Source organism: Cryptotermes secundus, unplaced genomic scaffold (genome assembly GCF_002891405.2).
Source record: "Cryptotermes secundus unplaced genomic scaffold, Csec_1.0 scaffold1682, whole genome shotgun sequence".
In the NCBI taxonomy this organism is placed as follows: domain Eukaryota; kingdom Metazoa; phylum Arthropoda; class Insecta; order Blattodea; family Kalotermitidae; genus Cryptotermes; species Cryptotermes secundus.
Window position 1 is genome coordinate 85,420 of NW_019739983.1, and position 17,188 is coordinate 102,607.

Below are 17,188 nucleotides of genomic sequence, written 5' to 3' on the forward strand. Positions count from 1 at the left end.
ACCCTGCCGCCTCAGGTTTCCTGTTTGCTGAGGCCGGCTTTTCTCCTTCTGGTCGTGCCTCTGTTTCTCGGCAGGCCATCGTCACTCCGACCGGTATCACTATGGGGACCTCCTCTTGTTGTGCCGCCGTAGGTTTCGTGTCCACTGAGGACGGCTTTCCTTCTTGTAGACGTGCCTCTATCTCTTGGCAGGCCATCTCATTGTGGCTGGCATTCACCCTTTTGACGGTGAGTGCGTAGTGTGTGGGCCTTAATGCATATGCCGGCGTTCGCCCTTCTCCGCCGGCCGTCGCTCGTTTCCTGACAGTTGGGTACCCTTCATGTTCGTAGGGGCAGTTATTCGCGAAGTGGCCCAGTTTTCCACAACTCCAGCACCCTGATTATCTTCCATCTCCTCGTTGGGTGGGGGCCGATCGGTACTTCCGGTATGTCTTGGTGCTACCTTCGTGAGGTCTAGGTGCTATCAGTACCACCTGCAGCTCTAGTGCTTGTCGGAGGGCCTCGTTTACCTTCTTCTCACCTCCTAGCAGCAGCTGGATCTTTATATCGGCATCTCGTATTCCGTATACGAAGGCTGTTCCTGCCTCTCTTCCTATGTGGTCTGCAGGTAGATTGGGGTAGGCACGATGGGAAAGCAGTTCAATGGCCGTGGCAAAGTCTTGCAGGGATTCTCCAGGTTTCTGGGTCCTTGTTCTTAATTGGTAGCAGTAGGCAGCTGCAAAGTGTTGGTCCCTGAAACGGTCCTCTAGAGCCTGAAGAGTTTCTTCGTAAGTGGCATTTGCCGGAATGCCGGGTAGCATTTCTGCCGCCCGGCCCTTCAGAGCGGTGATCAGGTATGTTAATTTTTCCCTGTCCGACCATTGGTTGTGTTCTGCTACGGTCGTGAATTGTTGCCGGAACACGCTCCACGTTGAATTCCCGTTGAATGTCTGTGGCTGAGCTGTGCTCGCGACGATCGTTGATGTATTTCCCCGCTCGGCCTTCATTTGCACCATGTCCAACCGGGCCTGGAGCTCGCATTTGGTTTCGTCAATTGCTGCGCAGGTTTCATTGTAGTTCTTCGTCAAGTTTTCCTGGAGTTTATCTGTCCGCGCGCAGAGGGACACTTCAATCTGCTCAGTTATTTCTGACCGGAGAGTCTGTTTGTCGTGTTCAACGATCGCCAAAATGTTTTCAACTCTATGTTGGATTTTATCATCCAATTCTGTTCGCATAGATTGCATTGCGGCCTTCAGTTCTTCCTTGTCGGCCACCGCCTTTTCTTGGTTGGCGTCTAATTTGGCCATTAAATCCTCTTTGTCTGTCTTCCTATTTTCTTGCATGGCTTTCATCTCTTTCAGCATATCGTCCTTATCAGTTTTCCTATCGGCGTATAATTTTGCCAGCATGATATTTGCTTTTTCTTGATTGAATTCTAACTTTGCCAGGAAATCTTCTCTTTCTTTTTTTCGATTGGCATCTGCTTTTACTTGGTTTGCCCTAATCTCTTTCAGCATTTCTTCCGTCTCGATTTTTCTATCGGCCTCCAACCTTTCTTGGTAGGATTTCATGTTGGCGTCCATTCGTGAAGCATTTCTTCTTTGCCGGTTTTCATGCTGGCGTCTATCCTAGCCAGCATTTCCATCATCTGCTGCATCTCCATCTTGTAGCAGTAGAATACTCGATGCACAATAATTCAGTTATTTGTCGAGACATGTGTAAGTCCAAATCCCACTTCTGACACCAGTGTAACGTGTTGGGTTACTGAATACGCCGTAGAGATCGTTAATTGGTTTATTTAACAACCTACTAGTAACGGCTACAATTAATTATAACACAGTTGCAGGGTTTCACACTTTATAACCCTATGTGCAAATCAGTTCACTCTGTCTTCAGTGGTCTACACGTTTACAGTAGGGGAGCTGTGTATCACTGTATCACACACTCATAATTACACACACGTCCGGTTCTTCTTATCGCGACAGCTGCTATACTCCAACTATAGTCGGCTGACTGGAGAACTGTTGATAACACACTTGCTCGTAGGCTTGCTCGGAACTAGCTCGGAACTGTCTTCAGCGATGGCCACATTATAATTCGCTCATAGCTGCTGTGCAGTTCCCTTATATAGCCGCAGTGCTTGCCTGTTGCGTGCCACGTCACACTAGGATCGGTGCCACGTCATCCTGTTGTGTCAACTCGCGTCGCGCGTTGTTACTGTGTGGGGGGGGAGCGCTGACTCACCCGCCGTGTCACTGCTGGTGGGGGGGGGGTCCCCTTTGCGTAACATGTCCCAATATTATTGAGGCCTTCCTCTGTACAGTGGTGTTTACCAACAATTCCTTGTAATATTTTTATGTACTATATAATAGATTTTGTGATTTTTAAAAACAGAGNAGCAGAACATTATTTTTATGTAAGGATGGAGGTAGAGTCCAGTCTCTGAAATGACATTTCAAATAAAAAATCAGGATACTGGATAATGTTCAGAGAATTGATCAAAGCATTCTTAAATAATTTCCAGATAAATCGGTCATTAGCAGCACTTCTACTGCATGTACAGTATTTATATGTGTACAGAGGGTCCCCAAATAAGACTGCTCCCCATTCTTTATGAAATAAAATGATTCTTGTGAGAGTCAGGGAAAGAACAAACATGAGTGGTAGGCGGTGAAATTGGTCACCTGCTCCCCCATGCTGCCTGCATTGTACATGTCCCCTCCATCAACACTGATGACAGACCAAGAATGCAAAGAGTGCAGGAATACAAGTGACAGCTGGTTGGAGTGAGGACAGTCGTAGCTGCCAGGCAGACCAGCAGCATAGTAGCTGTTTCAGTATTTTGTGACTCAAGTGTAGATATAAATGTAAAACTTTCAGAGGTTGGTGTGAAAGGTGAAAAAAACTGTTCCTGGTTCTTTTCAGAATAGTGTATAACTGAAGTATTATATAGTCATCATAATTCCATTTCACAGAAGCCAGTTCAGACAACAGTGTATTTAGTAGTCAAAACAGGTGACTATAGCCTGTGTAATTTTCATGGTTAACTATATGCTATGGTGCATGGAACTTACATTGAGTGTTCAACAAATACTGTATACAGAACTATAATTATATTCTGTATGGATGTGACAATTGGCCTTTCAGGCTAAAGGGAGAATGTAGTTTGAGAACTAGGTGCTAGGGAGAACAGTTGGTTCAAAGGAACAGAAAGCAAGAGGGTGGTCAAAATTACAAAATGAGGAGCACCATAATTCATATCCCCACTTAATGTTGTGATTAAAGCAAGATGAATAAGATGACAGGAGATATATTGCCGACATGCAGGAGATAAGAAAGGCATATTCACTTTTGTCACAGAACCTGGAAGGAAGAGACTTAGAAACCGGTGGTTAGATTGGGTAATATTATTAAAATAAATTCTAAAGAACTGGGATTTTAATATTTGGACTGGATTGAACTGACTCAGGATGGGCCCAATGGAAGGCTTTTGTGGACATGTAAATCTCAGGGGGGTCCTTAAGAGTGGAGCTATTGTTGTTCATTTATTTAATTTTTGAGAAAGTCATTGGGCTATGAGTACATTACGTGAAGGATGAGAATAAATGCATATCATGAATTTAGGAGACCAGATTTTTCAGGACTAGCATTTATCTGAATATAAAAATAAATCTTTACCACTTTCTGCTGTAGGAATTTTGCTATGAGGTTACAATTACATTGCAGCAGGTGGAGAGGTGCCACATATGTTTGCCAGGTCAACCCTTATGTCTGGAGCTGGACTTATGCTGCCTGACACAGGACTCAACCCAATTGTAGCTGCACCTGCAAAGTCCAGTCCCAAGAAGAGTCATTATCTGCCCATTGAGCCAGACCCGAGTAAGTGTACCATTTAAGAGTGGCTGTAATTTGTAACACTAGTTAACCCCTGAGTGGTGGGTACATTCAAATAGCTACACTTGCTGTGGATGGAGGACAAATAAATCTTTGGGCCCTGATGTGTACAGTTATGAAGAAGATTCCAGATCTGTTAGAAATACGTAGGCGAGTCAAATGAAAATCATAAAACTGAGATAAAAATTCAAAATATCATGCCATTGTCCTATAAGTTGGCAGACATGTTACCAAAGCTATAAAGAGTATCCTATAGGTGTCAGTATAATGCAGACAAACAGAATGCTGGTTTGAAGATGTCTGATACACTGCATACATGCATGAAAGAACAATATTCTATAATTCGTTTTTTGAACAGTGAACATGTGAAAGCGATTGCAGTTCATCGACAGATGAAGGTTCAGTATGGTGATGCATGCTTGTCACAGCAGCAAGTGTATGAGTGGAGTAGGAAATTCAGAAATGGTGTGACATCAGTGGCAGATGCTCCTCGCCCGGGTCAGGTGCAGAGTTGTGACCCCTGAGTCTATTGCAGCAGTTGATGCCCTAGTGACGTAGAATCGCTGAATGTCGGTGGATGAAATAGCCGAAATTCTTAACTTGAGTCATGGATCAGCATACCATGTCATTCATGATGTGCTTCAGTTTCACAAAGTGTCTGCAAGGTGGATGCCACAGCAACTGACTCCAGAATTGAAACGATGTGTTGACGCCTGTGAAGAACTTCTGTTGCACCTTGAAGCAGAAGCTGATGGCTTCCTTTCGAGAATTGTTACTGGCGATGAAACTTGGGAGCACTACCACCAACCAGAAACAAAGAGAATGAGCAAGGAATGGCTCTCCTATTTTCCTTGTTTTGTAGACATGGCACACATTTGTAGCCCAGATTGCTTCTCATTTTGAGGTATCTTATGGATGAAGTGCCTGTCAATGAAACATGGCACTTTTGTTGCCTGGTAAGTATTGGCTTGGAACTTTGTATGCACCAAAAATCCTGTACTGAACAAACAATCCACCAGCTGCACTCCAAGCAGCATATTTGATGTCCTGTATTTATGATCACCATCTGCTTCAAAGTAGGCTTCTATTAACGTGTTCTGTCTTAGAGACTGCCCTCCAATTTCTGTATTACATCCACATCATAGTGCACAATACTATATTGACCAGCTTGCAAAATACAGTAGAACTTGGTTATAACGTCATCAAAGGGACCTAAAAATAGTGTCGTTATAAATGAATGTCGTTGTAACCGAAATGGGCACTTCCACAGTAGCCTTATGTTAGTCACGTAAAAATCTACCAAAAACCGAGTTAAAATGTTGCATTTTTTAGTGAAATACGTAGTTAAGTACAGACTAACGTAACATTAACGTGGAATTGCCCAAATGTGTAATATCAAAGACATATTACAGCGCTTTTCACTGACAATACACACAATATTTCACGAATCACTTTAACTTTCTCTTCANTGAGGGTGGGCAGACACATCGAACTTTCCCATGATATCAGAGAAATTCAGGAATGAAAATGATGTTACATATGAGGTTGATGCATTTGTGCATGTCGTACTAAGCAAGGTATAAAAACAGTTGCTTTATGAGGAATTAGTTCGTACCATTGAATATTTGACGCAATAGACAAGGTGTCGCAGAAACCAATGTTGCTATAACCAAGTTTTACCGTATCTCATGTACACTTATGCATTTCTGCTCATTGAGAAAAGACACCAAGAATTGGTCTTTCAAATATACCCCCAACGTGGGTAGGTTTGATTCCTCCTTTGTCTTATATGTTACATTTTTTATGTTCCATATATGTGATACATTTTTATCATGGTCACTTTTCTTTTGTCATGCCATTTTGTCACCCTACAGATCCTGAATGCTGTGTAGTCAGGTCACACATTTTCTAGCTTATCTTTCACAGCTTCCAGAACTTTTTCCCTGTTCAGTTCCAAAGTACTGACAGAATCTCTTGTGGATAATTTGTAATATTCTTGCCAGGGTAGATGACTTATAGAAGTGCAAGTCCTGCTTATGCTTCTTCACATCAGTTGATATAAGAGTGATCTCAAGCCTCATGTCCTACCTTGCGGACACAAGGAAGTGGCTGTTGCTATGTCACAAATTTAAAATGTGCTCTCCACAAATTGTGAAGACTTAAGTGGAAGGTACTGTTTGCATAATAGATGGCTCTTCATAGATTTCGTTTACAGATGTATCTTGGTTTGGCAGAAACGGTTCATAAAATATCTTATTTAGATGTGAAACAACAGGATTTTTTTTTTAAAAGCTTTGGTATTATTGATCTTTCATTTTATAAATGAAACATTTATCAGTTCAAAATGCTTTTTTGTAATAATGTCACCAAAGCCTGACACTGATAGAGCCCTCTGTGTGTGGATAAGTATGGTATGAATTACACCCATTATCATAAATAAGCCCAGCACAACATATGGGCCTACCGTATTTTCTCCTCTGTAACTGAGTTTCAATAATAGTTGATATGTTGAAAAATGAGCCTCCATTGAATTATGAAATTTTTCAGCATAATCGATTTTTGTTAACAATCATTAGGACATGTTCCATGAAAATCAGTTTGATAATGGTTATTGTGTCCATTACACAGTTTGCAGAATTTGGTGCTCCCAGTGGCATGTCAGATCTGGCCAGTGTAAATCTAACCATATTCACAGAGGATGCTGGAAATTTCCAGTGTCTTCAAGGCCTCCTTCCCTCTTTCTCGTTTTTTCTGATTTCCTTCCCTTCCTCCCCCCCCCACTATTCTTCTCCTCATCCCTCTTCTTATGCTTAATTTTAAAATGTGGCTTGTCCCTTTCTTTGGCACTCTTTCCTTTCTTTCTCTCCTGAGAAAACAGCCCTTTGAAGGGCGATTAGATTGCTCCTATTCCCAGTCCTAACCCTCCCTTCCCTATAAAGGACTGTGTACCAGTTTCCCGATCTGCTTCATTTGTTTATCCTACAATCTGAGGCTGGAGGTTCCTCAAAAACAGTAATTATCTGCTAAGCTACACCATTTCACATCCTAGAAGATCATTCAACTCTCAAATGTCCCTTACCAAATCAGTAATTTATTTCTGGGAATCATGCAAGTCTGATAAATTCATTTTGTGATTAAAATATTGAGTTCGTTTTTTTTAAATAAGTTAAGTGACTTGGAAAATAACCACGATATATCGGGTGTCTGAATGAAAGGTATCCAAAATAAAAAAAAAAATATATCTCGGAAAGTAATTTTCATTCACGTATCCGGTTTATGTCATTGGAAAGGAAAACCCTGTAAGTTTTTTCTTTTCCATGCCCGGCTTACGTGCATGTGCCACCACATTTCTGCCACCAAGTTAGGAATCACTTGGACAGAGTGATGGCTGGGAGATAGATTGGCAGAAGTGGGTCCATCGCTTGGCCTCCTAGGTCGCCAGATTTAACCCCACTGAATTTTTTCTTGTGGGGTTATGTGAAGAACATTGTCTACCAGGTTAAGATCAACAACCTGCAACACCTGAAAGTCCGCATAAGGGACACTGTGGCTATGGTAACACCAAACATGCTGGATCACCTGGATATTTGTCATGCCACCAAGGGAGCCCACGTTGAAATTTATTGAGAGTTATATACTCAGAAATAACTGATAGTTTCCCTTTGTAGTGGTTTAACCCATAATTGTGTATAATAAAATCTTTTTGGATATAATTATTTTATTTTGAACACCTTTCATCTGGACATGCTGTATGTACAGATACACACACACTGTGAACTTCTATGTCATTGCATGCTCTTAGTACATTCAGTGAGAAGTCTGTTCATGTTTAATCTCCTCTTCTACCATGGGGTTAGTAGATGGTCACTAAGTGGAATAACAGGATTACTACTCTAGTAAATCTGTATTTTGCTTCATTGGTTGTCTGTCTGATTAGCATATGCACATTAATTGACATACAAATTTGTGTGTTTTACGTTGTAATATTGCAGTGCTCTTTGTATTGTTGCCAGTTGAAGAGACAGAGGTCCACCCTGTTATGATGTGGCAGTCATCATCCCTGCTCCCTCCTCCAGACACCCAAAAACTGGATAGCAAGGCTCTGGAACCAAAGGAACTGAATCAAGTTCTGAGTGGGAAGATCATGCCTCCACCTCCACTGTTACCCATCAGAACACGCAGAGCTTCCTCAAATTTGCGACTGATAGTGCCAGACACAGATCCAACCTCTCTGATGCCAGAAAAGATGAAGACTGAGCTGGCAGAAGAAACCAACAGTCAGAGTCCTGAGGATGTGAAGGGCATTGATCTACGCTTGAAGCCAGTAGCAACATCAAATCCGTTAGCAACTGTAGCTGATCTGTCTAGCACACAGTCACCAACGATGGCCACATTCCGACAGTTTGTAACAGGGAGTACTAATGTTCCTCTCCCAAACCAGAGTGCACAAAGTGTGGAGAAGTACTTGTCGAATCTAGAACATGCCACTGACACTGCTCTGGCTCCGAAAAGTATCTCAGATCGTATTGCATCAGCATGCAAAATAGCAAGTTCTGTTGCTCCCACAGCCTCTCAGATTTGTTTGAACACACACCCTGGCAGTCCACACTTTGACTCAGCCTCAGCACTCTTCAGACAGCAGCAGTCTAACACTGCAGCAGGTGCTGTGGATCCAAAGCTCCAGTATGCAAGTGACTTATCTGTGCCCTTGTTATACAGTGCCAAGACAGCTGCCAAAATGGCAGGGCAAGAGTGCAAACTTCAGGTTCCTGCCAAAGAGACATCTCTGCTGCAACAGGCCACTGCAGCTCGACGCAAGTCCATGTTTAATGATACATTAGCCATTACTCCCAGTGCTGAAACATTACTTGGTGGAAGAAGACCCATTGTGATAATACCGGAATCTCAGAATGTTGAAAATGGGATATCAAGTGTCCATTCCACTCCAGCTGAGTCCATTGATCAGAACATACCAGTGATGAGTACTGTGTCTAAGGCATCAGCTCTTCTGCAGCAGAGATCTGAACTGATATACAGCAGCCCTCAGAGACGTGCCATGAGTTCTCTACTTCCTGCTTCAGTACAGTCCACAGAGACAGGCATGCTGGACAGACTGTCCAAAGGGAATAACACTGTAGGTATAGTTGGTAGGGTCCATGATTCCCCATTACTGTCCCCTCCTTCACCATTGTTAGGTGACCAGATGTTGGCAGTTACCCAGCCATCCATTATTGTTTCTACACAAAATGCAAGGTTAGATGCATTGATCTCTTCAGCCATGAACAATCATGTCTTGGGCCCAGATAACCACATTCAGTCTTCGAACACTGACAAATTGGATGCACTGGTGAATTCTGCAGCTGCTAGCCACATGATACCAGCTCCAGTTACTGCTGCAGATAACATAATGTTAAACAACCCTCTCCAGGCACCTCTTAGACAGCAAAGTGCTTCCTCGACAGACCAGATGTCTCCGATTTCTGTCAAGAAAATGACAGATACAGGTTTAGGGAGTTTTGATATCTTGCCAGCTCAGAATTCCAACACTGAGATTTCTCAGAGTACTCAGTTGCTGAACAGTGCTATGTCAGCAGCCTTGAATGAACATCTGCTTGTCACACCCACTAAGGCTCAGGTCCAGACAGGAACTCAGCTAAGCACTGTGCCATCCAGCCCTGAGAATGCACTTTATACTAATCATGATCAGGCATCTCCTACTGTCACAAAGAGCCATATCCTCAACTCTTCCATTGCAACCACTGCTGAAGGCCAGATCCTTGTTGCAAGTCCTACACATACAACACCTGTCACTGTGAAGAGCATGGTTCTGGAATCACCAAATACTTTGCCTCATAATGATATTCTGGCTTCCAGTTCATCACCTAATGCTCCTCTTGCGGTAAAGCAAATGGTTGCTGCTGTATCACCTGAAGGTCAGGTGCTCATTGCTAGTCCTACCAGTGCACCCATGGAAAACATAATGAATTCAGCTATTGCACAGCAGGGGAATGGTCAAATGATTCTTACAGGCCCCACATGTACTTCACCAGTGGCCATGAAAACTATGATTTTTGAATCTGCAGCATCTGACCAATGCTTGGTAAACCCAGTCCACACATCACCTATTGCAGTGAAGACCATGATTTTGAAGTCTCAGCTTTCGGGCAGTGTCGATGAGGGCTTGGTGCCAAGAACAACAGCCCAGTCTGCACACATGTCCACAGAGAGTGCCAGGCTTGATGCACTGGTTCAGTCCACTCTTAATGAGCATGCCTTTGTGTCAAATGAACCACAAATGACATCAGCACTGGATGTTCAAACAGGAAATGGCATGACAATTTTGACCCATCAGGCACATGTACAGCAGTCATCTCAAGTCCCCTCCACATCCCCACTCATTTCACATCCTTCAGCATGCATTACTACCCTCATCACTCAGTCACCAGAACCCCCATCTCACCTGCCAGTGCCAGCTGTAACAACAGATGATGCATTAATGAACACAATATTCACAACAAGCAGGGGTACCTCAGGCACAGACTCTTCTTTGCAAGCCCACAGTTTCAACAAGGAAGGGACTGTGATGGTTGGAGAGGACTCCCAAACGCCATGCTGTACTAGTGGCAGTGCCTTGCTCCATGCCTCTCAGTTCACAACTGCATCCTCGAACTCAGGAAGCTTAGTTACCGGGATCACAATGCCATCTAAAATGGCTGAACAACTGGCAGCACAGAGCAGGGATAGTTCTTCAGGGTTTGTAACTCAGATGCTGCTTGGTCTGGCAGCAGATGAGAAGATAAAGAAGGATTCTGATATTGCACTAATGTCCAGGGACAAGATTACAGAGTCCCTGCAACAACAAGGAGATTTCTCAAAAAGCAAGTTACCTGAAACAAGACTTTTTGCTGCACCTCAGATGTTGAAAGCAGCAGTAGGAGATCTGTTAAAATCAGCAGTTGAAGATGTACCAAGCTTGCACAGTCAGAGTCGGGTCACAACAGTAAGTGACTTGTTGATTACTAAGCAGCAGTCACAGGAAGTGCAGGAGCAGGAGTGCAAGCAACATCAGCTTTCTGTCACGCCACAGACCACAACATGTGTGACCGTGAGCACTGCAACCACCCCTGGGCAACCACAAAAGAAGGCTGAAGAGGGAATGGTACCGCAGGAGCTCACACAGATGTCAGAGAATGATCTGCTGAGCTACATTAACCCCAGTGCTTTTGACCAAGGTTAGCATTTCATTTTATCTCCACTGATTAGTGCACACTTACTGAGGATTGTTATATTGTTATGCATTGCTTCCACATACCTTTCTTGATAATGGAAGAAATGACAAAATTATAGATTTCACCAAAAGCATATTTTGGACAGATTTTGATGAAATGTGGGACTTGATATGATCCCCCAGAAGTGACGAAGGTATAAAGTATTATGGAAAGTCATGTTATGAAAGGTAGTTTTTTTCTATGATAACTGAAGAAATGCATCCAAGAGCAGCATGGGTTGATGTGATATAAATTGGTTGGGTAATGAGGCACCTTTTAGATTTTTGTAATTTCACTTGGACACCATGCAAGAGTATAGTCATACTCTAGGTCAAAATGCTCTGTAAATATAAGATCAATTTAATTTTTTCTTAAAGATTAAGAGAGAAATCATGTGAAATAAATATCATTAGTTTGTGTATAAAATACAAGTTAAAATAATGGTTGTTATGTCTGTGCTTGGTTTCAGTGTGAATGGTCGGAGTGGAACGGTTCTCAGCCATAGTATTACTACATGATGGGGCACACTTGTGGTTAGATTCCAGATGAAGGATAATTGCTTTTTGTTGCAATATTATGTGTGTAGCTTTGTATTACAGTAATCTCAACTGTACAATGGTGCCAGTACAACCTGATACTAATTATGTATATTTTTAGTGGATTTGGAGTTTGTATAAGCCAGTTGTAGGACTGACAAAGTGTTAACAGGATGCTGTACAGTGCAAGTAATGAAGAGTTTAGTAATGTACAGTCATAGCTCAGAGACTTGTAGTGTTAGCGAAAAACAGTTTTTACAAATGAAATGGCTGCATGATATGACTGGGAATTTGGTCTCAAGGGACAATGAAGGTTAGGTGTAGTGCGAACAGAACTGATCCTTGCAATGAATGAAAAGGCTGACAGAGCTGATTGCTTAGCACAAATGAAGACCAAGCAGTTTCTCATCTTTCAGTTTCCTTTGTTACTAGACTGATATTGTTTTATTTAGTTCAGGTTTTGCTCAATGTATCTCAGTTGCTGTTGTAAGCATTGTCATTAAAGTATATATTGTACATATACTGAGTGAAGTGATAGGTGCATAAATGGTCACATTGTGTTATTGATACAGCTTTCCTATAATGTTAATCAGATTAGACCATAAAAATGGTTGGTATTTTTGTAAATACTAAACCTTTATTGTTGGTGCAGAAATATGTTTTAATGACCACTGTGATAGTTGGTCACCTTTGTTAAATGTTGTATTTTTGTTGATGAATGTATAACATATTGAGTGTTGGTTGACTGCTAAAATGTGTAATACATGTGTCTGTATGGTACATGTATTTCTTAACTGTAAAGATGGACTCAAACAGTGTACAATAGCAAACGGATAACACAGCACTGAATCTGACTTTGAACAATGTTGGGACCATATTAATGCATTCATTATCCACTGTATGTTTCATCCACACTGAAAAGATTTCATTTCCAAATTATATTAAATATAGAAAAGAATAAAACTGCAACAGACCATCACATGTTTGTACATCATAGTTGTTTTAGTTCCAAAATTGTTATAATTAGACTGGATTGTAATGTTATGTTTATCCATATCACAAAGGAAAAAGTATTGTCTGTTGTGTTGCATTATCTTTATTTATCATACTACTCTGAACATGGCCTTATCTTACTGAAAATGAATTCAGATTAATATTATTTATTCTTCTCATTTTGGAAATGTAACATTTTTGGAACAGTATTGAAAATGTTTTACAACCTTTTCCCTTTGGGAAATAAAAAAAATGCCTTTCGTTCAATGAAAGATTACAGCTTGCCTGCTTTTCTGTGTTCTAGAGTGATAATCTATATATAAAATGCCAAATTACTATTGCATGGTGGCTTTAGAAGTATATTACAGAAATAATAAAACTTGTTCAAGGAATAAATGAGAAATTATTTATTATGCTTCAGTGGTGACAAAAGGTGAAGTCAGTAATTCTCACATTATTAATGTAGCTGTTTGGAAGTAGTCTGTAACTCAAGATCATCGTTGGACCCTGTTTTAAGTCATTTCACTCTACCACATTATCATGTTTCCTTAAGAACTATTTTGATATTATGCTCCTTTCTCTTGTCTGATGCAGTGTTTCTCAACCACTGTATGTCTGTACATTTAACAACTTTTCACAAAGTATAGTAATAGCAATGAGAACTAGCATAACCTGTTTTCCTTATTTGGCATGCATTGATTCTGTTTTGTCAAATTGGTTGCTACCTCGTCATTGTTAATGTTTCTGTATATTTCTTATGTACAGCAGTTTTCCAGAAGAGGCATTTTAATTGTTAATACTTTGATAATTTTTGGGGATGAGCAGTGCATATAACAAGAGCAAGTGAATGAGTGAATGTCCTCTTGAACATGTGAGATTTGAGGTCCTCATAGCAGTGACTATGAAGAGTACTATCTTCTGGGATGTAACATCATGTGGTCTGATGTCTCCATCTTCAGAGTCAAAGAGTGAGCCCAGCAAAGAAACAAGTAAGTAGAGTAAGTAGGCTTTCAGAAGAACTTGCTGCAAACTTCTTCCACACTACACAATATCACATTTCAGAAGATGGTATTCTTCAATATCAACATCATGTGCATGCACACAGGCATCTTTACAGTGAATTGTGATTTGATGTATAGTACTTGAAGCAAGTGCTGAAACTGGCCTGGGATGTGCTGTTACATGGTCATATAGCACATCTGCAAGATACCATTCAGCTCAGTCTGGCTGCATCTTCTTCCCACTTCACATTGCACACCTGCATGACTCATCAGAAGACTAGCTTCTCATACTGTTGAAGTATATGTAGTGTGCTGCTATGTAGAAAAGGTTGAAAGGTACTGGCCTAATATTTCAAGTAGTTTCATTCCATAATAGTTTTCTTGTTTCATCCAACTCCTTTTAAAATCTACAATGCTAGTATACAAGGTCTGACAATAAAGTTCGTGAATTCGCCACTGTGTGCTTTCTGCGGGAGCAGCGGACAGAAACCTCAGTATGGTTTGGTGATGTTAGCATATCAGCATTTCACATCTGTGTTGTTGATCTATGGCAGTCTCTTCTGAGTGGCATCTATTTATTGTTGGAGTGTGTTTTGGTGTGCCTTCATGAGAATGTCGGAGTTTGAATTAGAGCAACAAATGAACATTAAATTTCTTGTTAAATTGGCAAGAGTGGAAGCGAAATTAGAGTGATGTTAATCCAAGTTTACGGGGATAATGCCATGAAGAAAACAGCAGTTTACAAGTGGGTGACATGTTTTCCTGAGGGAAGAGATTGTCACTGATGAGAGATCAGGAAGGTCAGCAGCAGGTAGAACTGAAGAAAATATTGCAAAAGTTCATCAGACTGTGCGTGAAAATCATCAGCTTACTGTCAGGAGTATAGCAGAGCAAGTGAACATCGAAAGAGAAACAGAAAATCTTAACTGAAGATCTTGACTTGAGGAAGGTGTGCGCAAAAATGGTCCCAAAGGCCCTGCTCACATGGCAGTGGCTGTGAGGGAGTTCTTAGCTAATAAACAAACAGCTGTGCTGGAACACCCTCCATATTCACTGGATCTAGCCCCCAGTGACTTTTTTCTGTTCCCAAAGATAAAGGAAGGCATTTGGATAACATTAATGACATCAGGAGTAACACAATGGCAGCTCTGAAGGCCATTCCACAAAAACAGTTCCAAAATTGTTTTGAAGGGTGGACTAGGTGCTGGCATCAGGGCATAGCTTCCCAAGGGGAGAGTAATTTGAAGAGGACCACGGTGCTATTCAGCAATGAGGTATGTAGCACTTTTACCATGATGAGTTCGCGAACTTTACTGTCACACCATGTAAATTTGTTGGTTGAATTATGTCAGATCTGACCTAATAACATATATTCAATATATTTTAAAATTAAAAATAGATGTATTAAATTTTAAAAATTAAAAACAAGATAATGTAAGGAGATGATGATTGCAATAAGTGGGAATTTGTGGGGGGGGGGAGACACTGGGGGAATTCATTATGGTATGCCTTCCATGTACTTACTGTAATGCAGCAGTTGTAAGACTTTCTTGCCAGTAAGGTAAAGCTAATATTGTTTCTGTGCTTAACTAATTAAGCACTGCGCCATGAAGATGTATGGGGGAATGGATATATAGATTCATGTATTCTTGACCTCAGCGTTAGTTGGAGGCAAGTAGTCAGCTTCACACTCCAGCTGCTTAACCCCTGGGGAAAGAGCCTCCAGTACCCACTGGATAGGAGGCTGGGTGGAACCCAGAACTGGTATGAATGACATGGAGAGGAGAAAACCATCTTGCCTCTGCCAGAACTCCAACAGCCCAGCTGTCGAGCCCTAAGTCAGTTGCTATGCCGACTGCTATTCCAGCTCCTTTATTGCTATTTCACGATTATTAGCATTTGAAACATTTTCTATTCATGTTCATGAAGGTCACTCATCTCTACTGTGCACCAGTCACTAGCCAGTTGCTACACTGTGCTATCGTGGCTCCTCTGTTGTTATGAAAAAGTATTTGCAAAGCATTTTCTTTTATTCACTTGTAGCACTTTTACAACACACTTTTATTTATTTTTCAACATAGTGACCATGGATCATAATGCACTTAGCGAGCCTGCGAACAAGTTTTTTTTTTATTATTCCAGCGTCATAGAAATTTCCCACCTGCTCTCTTAGCCATGGAGAAGAGTTCTTGACACTTCTGGACATTGTTGATGAGGTTCACTGATGATTAAATGTATGTCAGCATGAATGTTTTCATGAGTTTTTTGGACGACTTCATCAATGACAGTGGATGGCCATCATGAACCTCTCTGCTTCAAATTCACACCACCATTCTGCCTGTTCATAACATCTTGAACAAGTTGGTGATGAATTTCAGCAGCAGATTCTCCTTTCATGTGAAGATATGAAATTACTGCAAGCACAATGTTGCTGTGACTTTGGCCAGTGAACTCAGCCTTGTAATGTGATTCCTATCTCACATGGCAGCACTGTCATTTCTGAGAAAAAAAAATCCTTTCCATTATTACAGGACTTGTATCTTTACTTTCAGGATATCCCTCATAGTTCATAACATTAGTGCCATTTGAAGCATGTTTAGTCTTTTCTTATTTACTATTTAGCATCTGTATATTCTATTCACATCTGTGAAGGCCATTCATCTCTACCATGCCCCATAAAGAAAATAAGTGGTTCATTTACAAAGTATGGTGTAGGCTGGTTCCTTATACTGGAGTAATGCTAGCACTATAAACAAAAATTATGCATGTTTCTGGATGATCAGACAGTATGGCTGAGCCAAACAAACAAGGAAGCTTACTGTAACTGAGGACAGTTAAGAGCTTCTGCAAATGGTGAATAGATGCCAGTAATGACAGCATTTCTAGCAGGATACTACATTACATGTCATCTGAGTTGCTGACCCAAAAAACTGTGCACCTACTGTACTGAAATTTTCAGGAAAAACAACTTTGTGGCAGGATAAATAGGCTTGCAGAAATTGTATACCTTTAGCAAACATAATTTTTAAGAAATGAGAATGGATCAGTACAGCAAAATGGAGATAAACAGATACAGAAGTATTATTTCTAAACAAAAGTAATAAGGTAATTTCCAAGAAAAGTAATACAATACACTCAATGCTCGATTATCTGGGATAATGGTGGGGATGGAAATCACAATTAATCGAAAACCCGGTTAAGACAAATTTTATTAAAAGTAGTACTGTAATACTGTACCTTCATAATACTATAGGCCGTACTTACTCATGGAGCTGAGCCCTTCTTCAGGAGCCACCAATTCTGCAGCTACTCAAGAATTTCCCAGCATTTTATGGAAACCGAAGGTTCATCACTGTGTTCACAAGAGCCCTCCACTGTCCCTATCCTGAGCCAGATCTATCCAATCCATACCATCCCATCCTATCTCTCTAAGATCAATTCTAATATTGTCCACTCACCTACGCCTTGGTCTTCCCTGTGGTATCTTTCCTTCTGGCTTTCCCACCAATATCCTATAC

At 41.1% G+C, this 17,188-nt stretch overlaps 1 protein-coding gene across 1 annotated transcript in view; it reads left to right on the forward strand.

Annotated features, from left to right (window-relative positions):
• The window catches only part of LOC111872267 (nuclear factor of activated T-cells 5-like), a gene marked incomplete at its 5' end in the record, with an annotated part of 82,186 nt that extends 69,531 nt beyond the window's left edge, over positions 1-12,655 (forward strand). Inside the window, 3 exon segments of the mRNA XM_033754634.1 lie at positions 3,705-3,857; positions 7,886-11,104; positions 11,610-12,655. Coding sequence (XP_033610525.1) covers positions 3,705-3,857; positions 7,886-11,104; positions 11,610-11,614 — 3,377 coding nt within the window.
• Between the last annotated feature and the right edge of the window lie 4,533 nt (positions 12,656-17,188).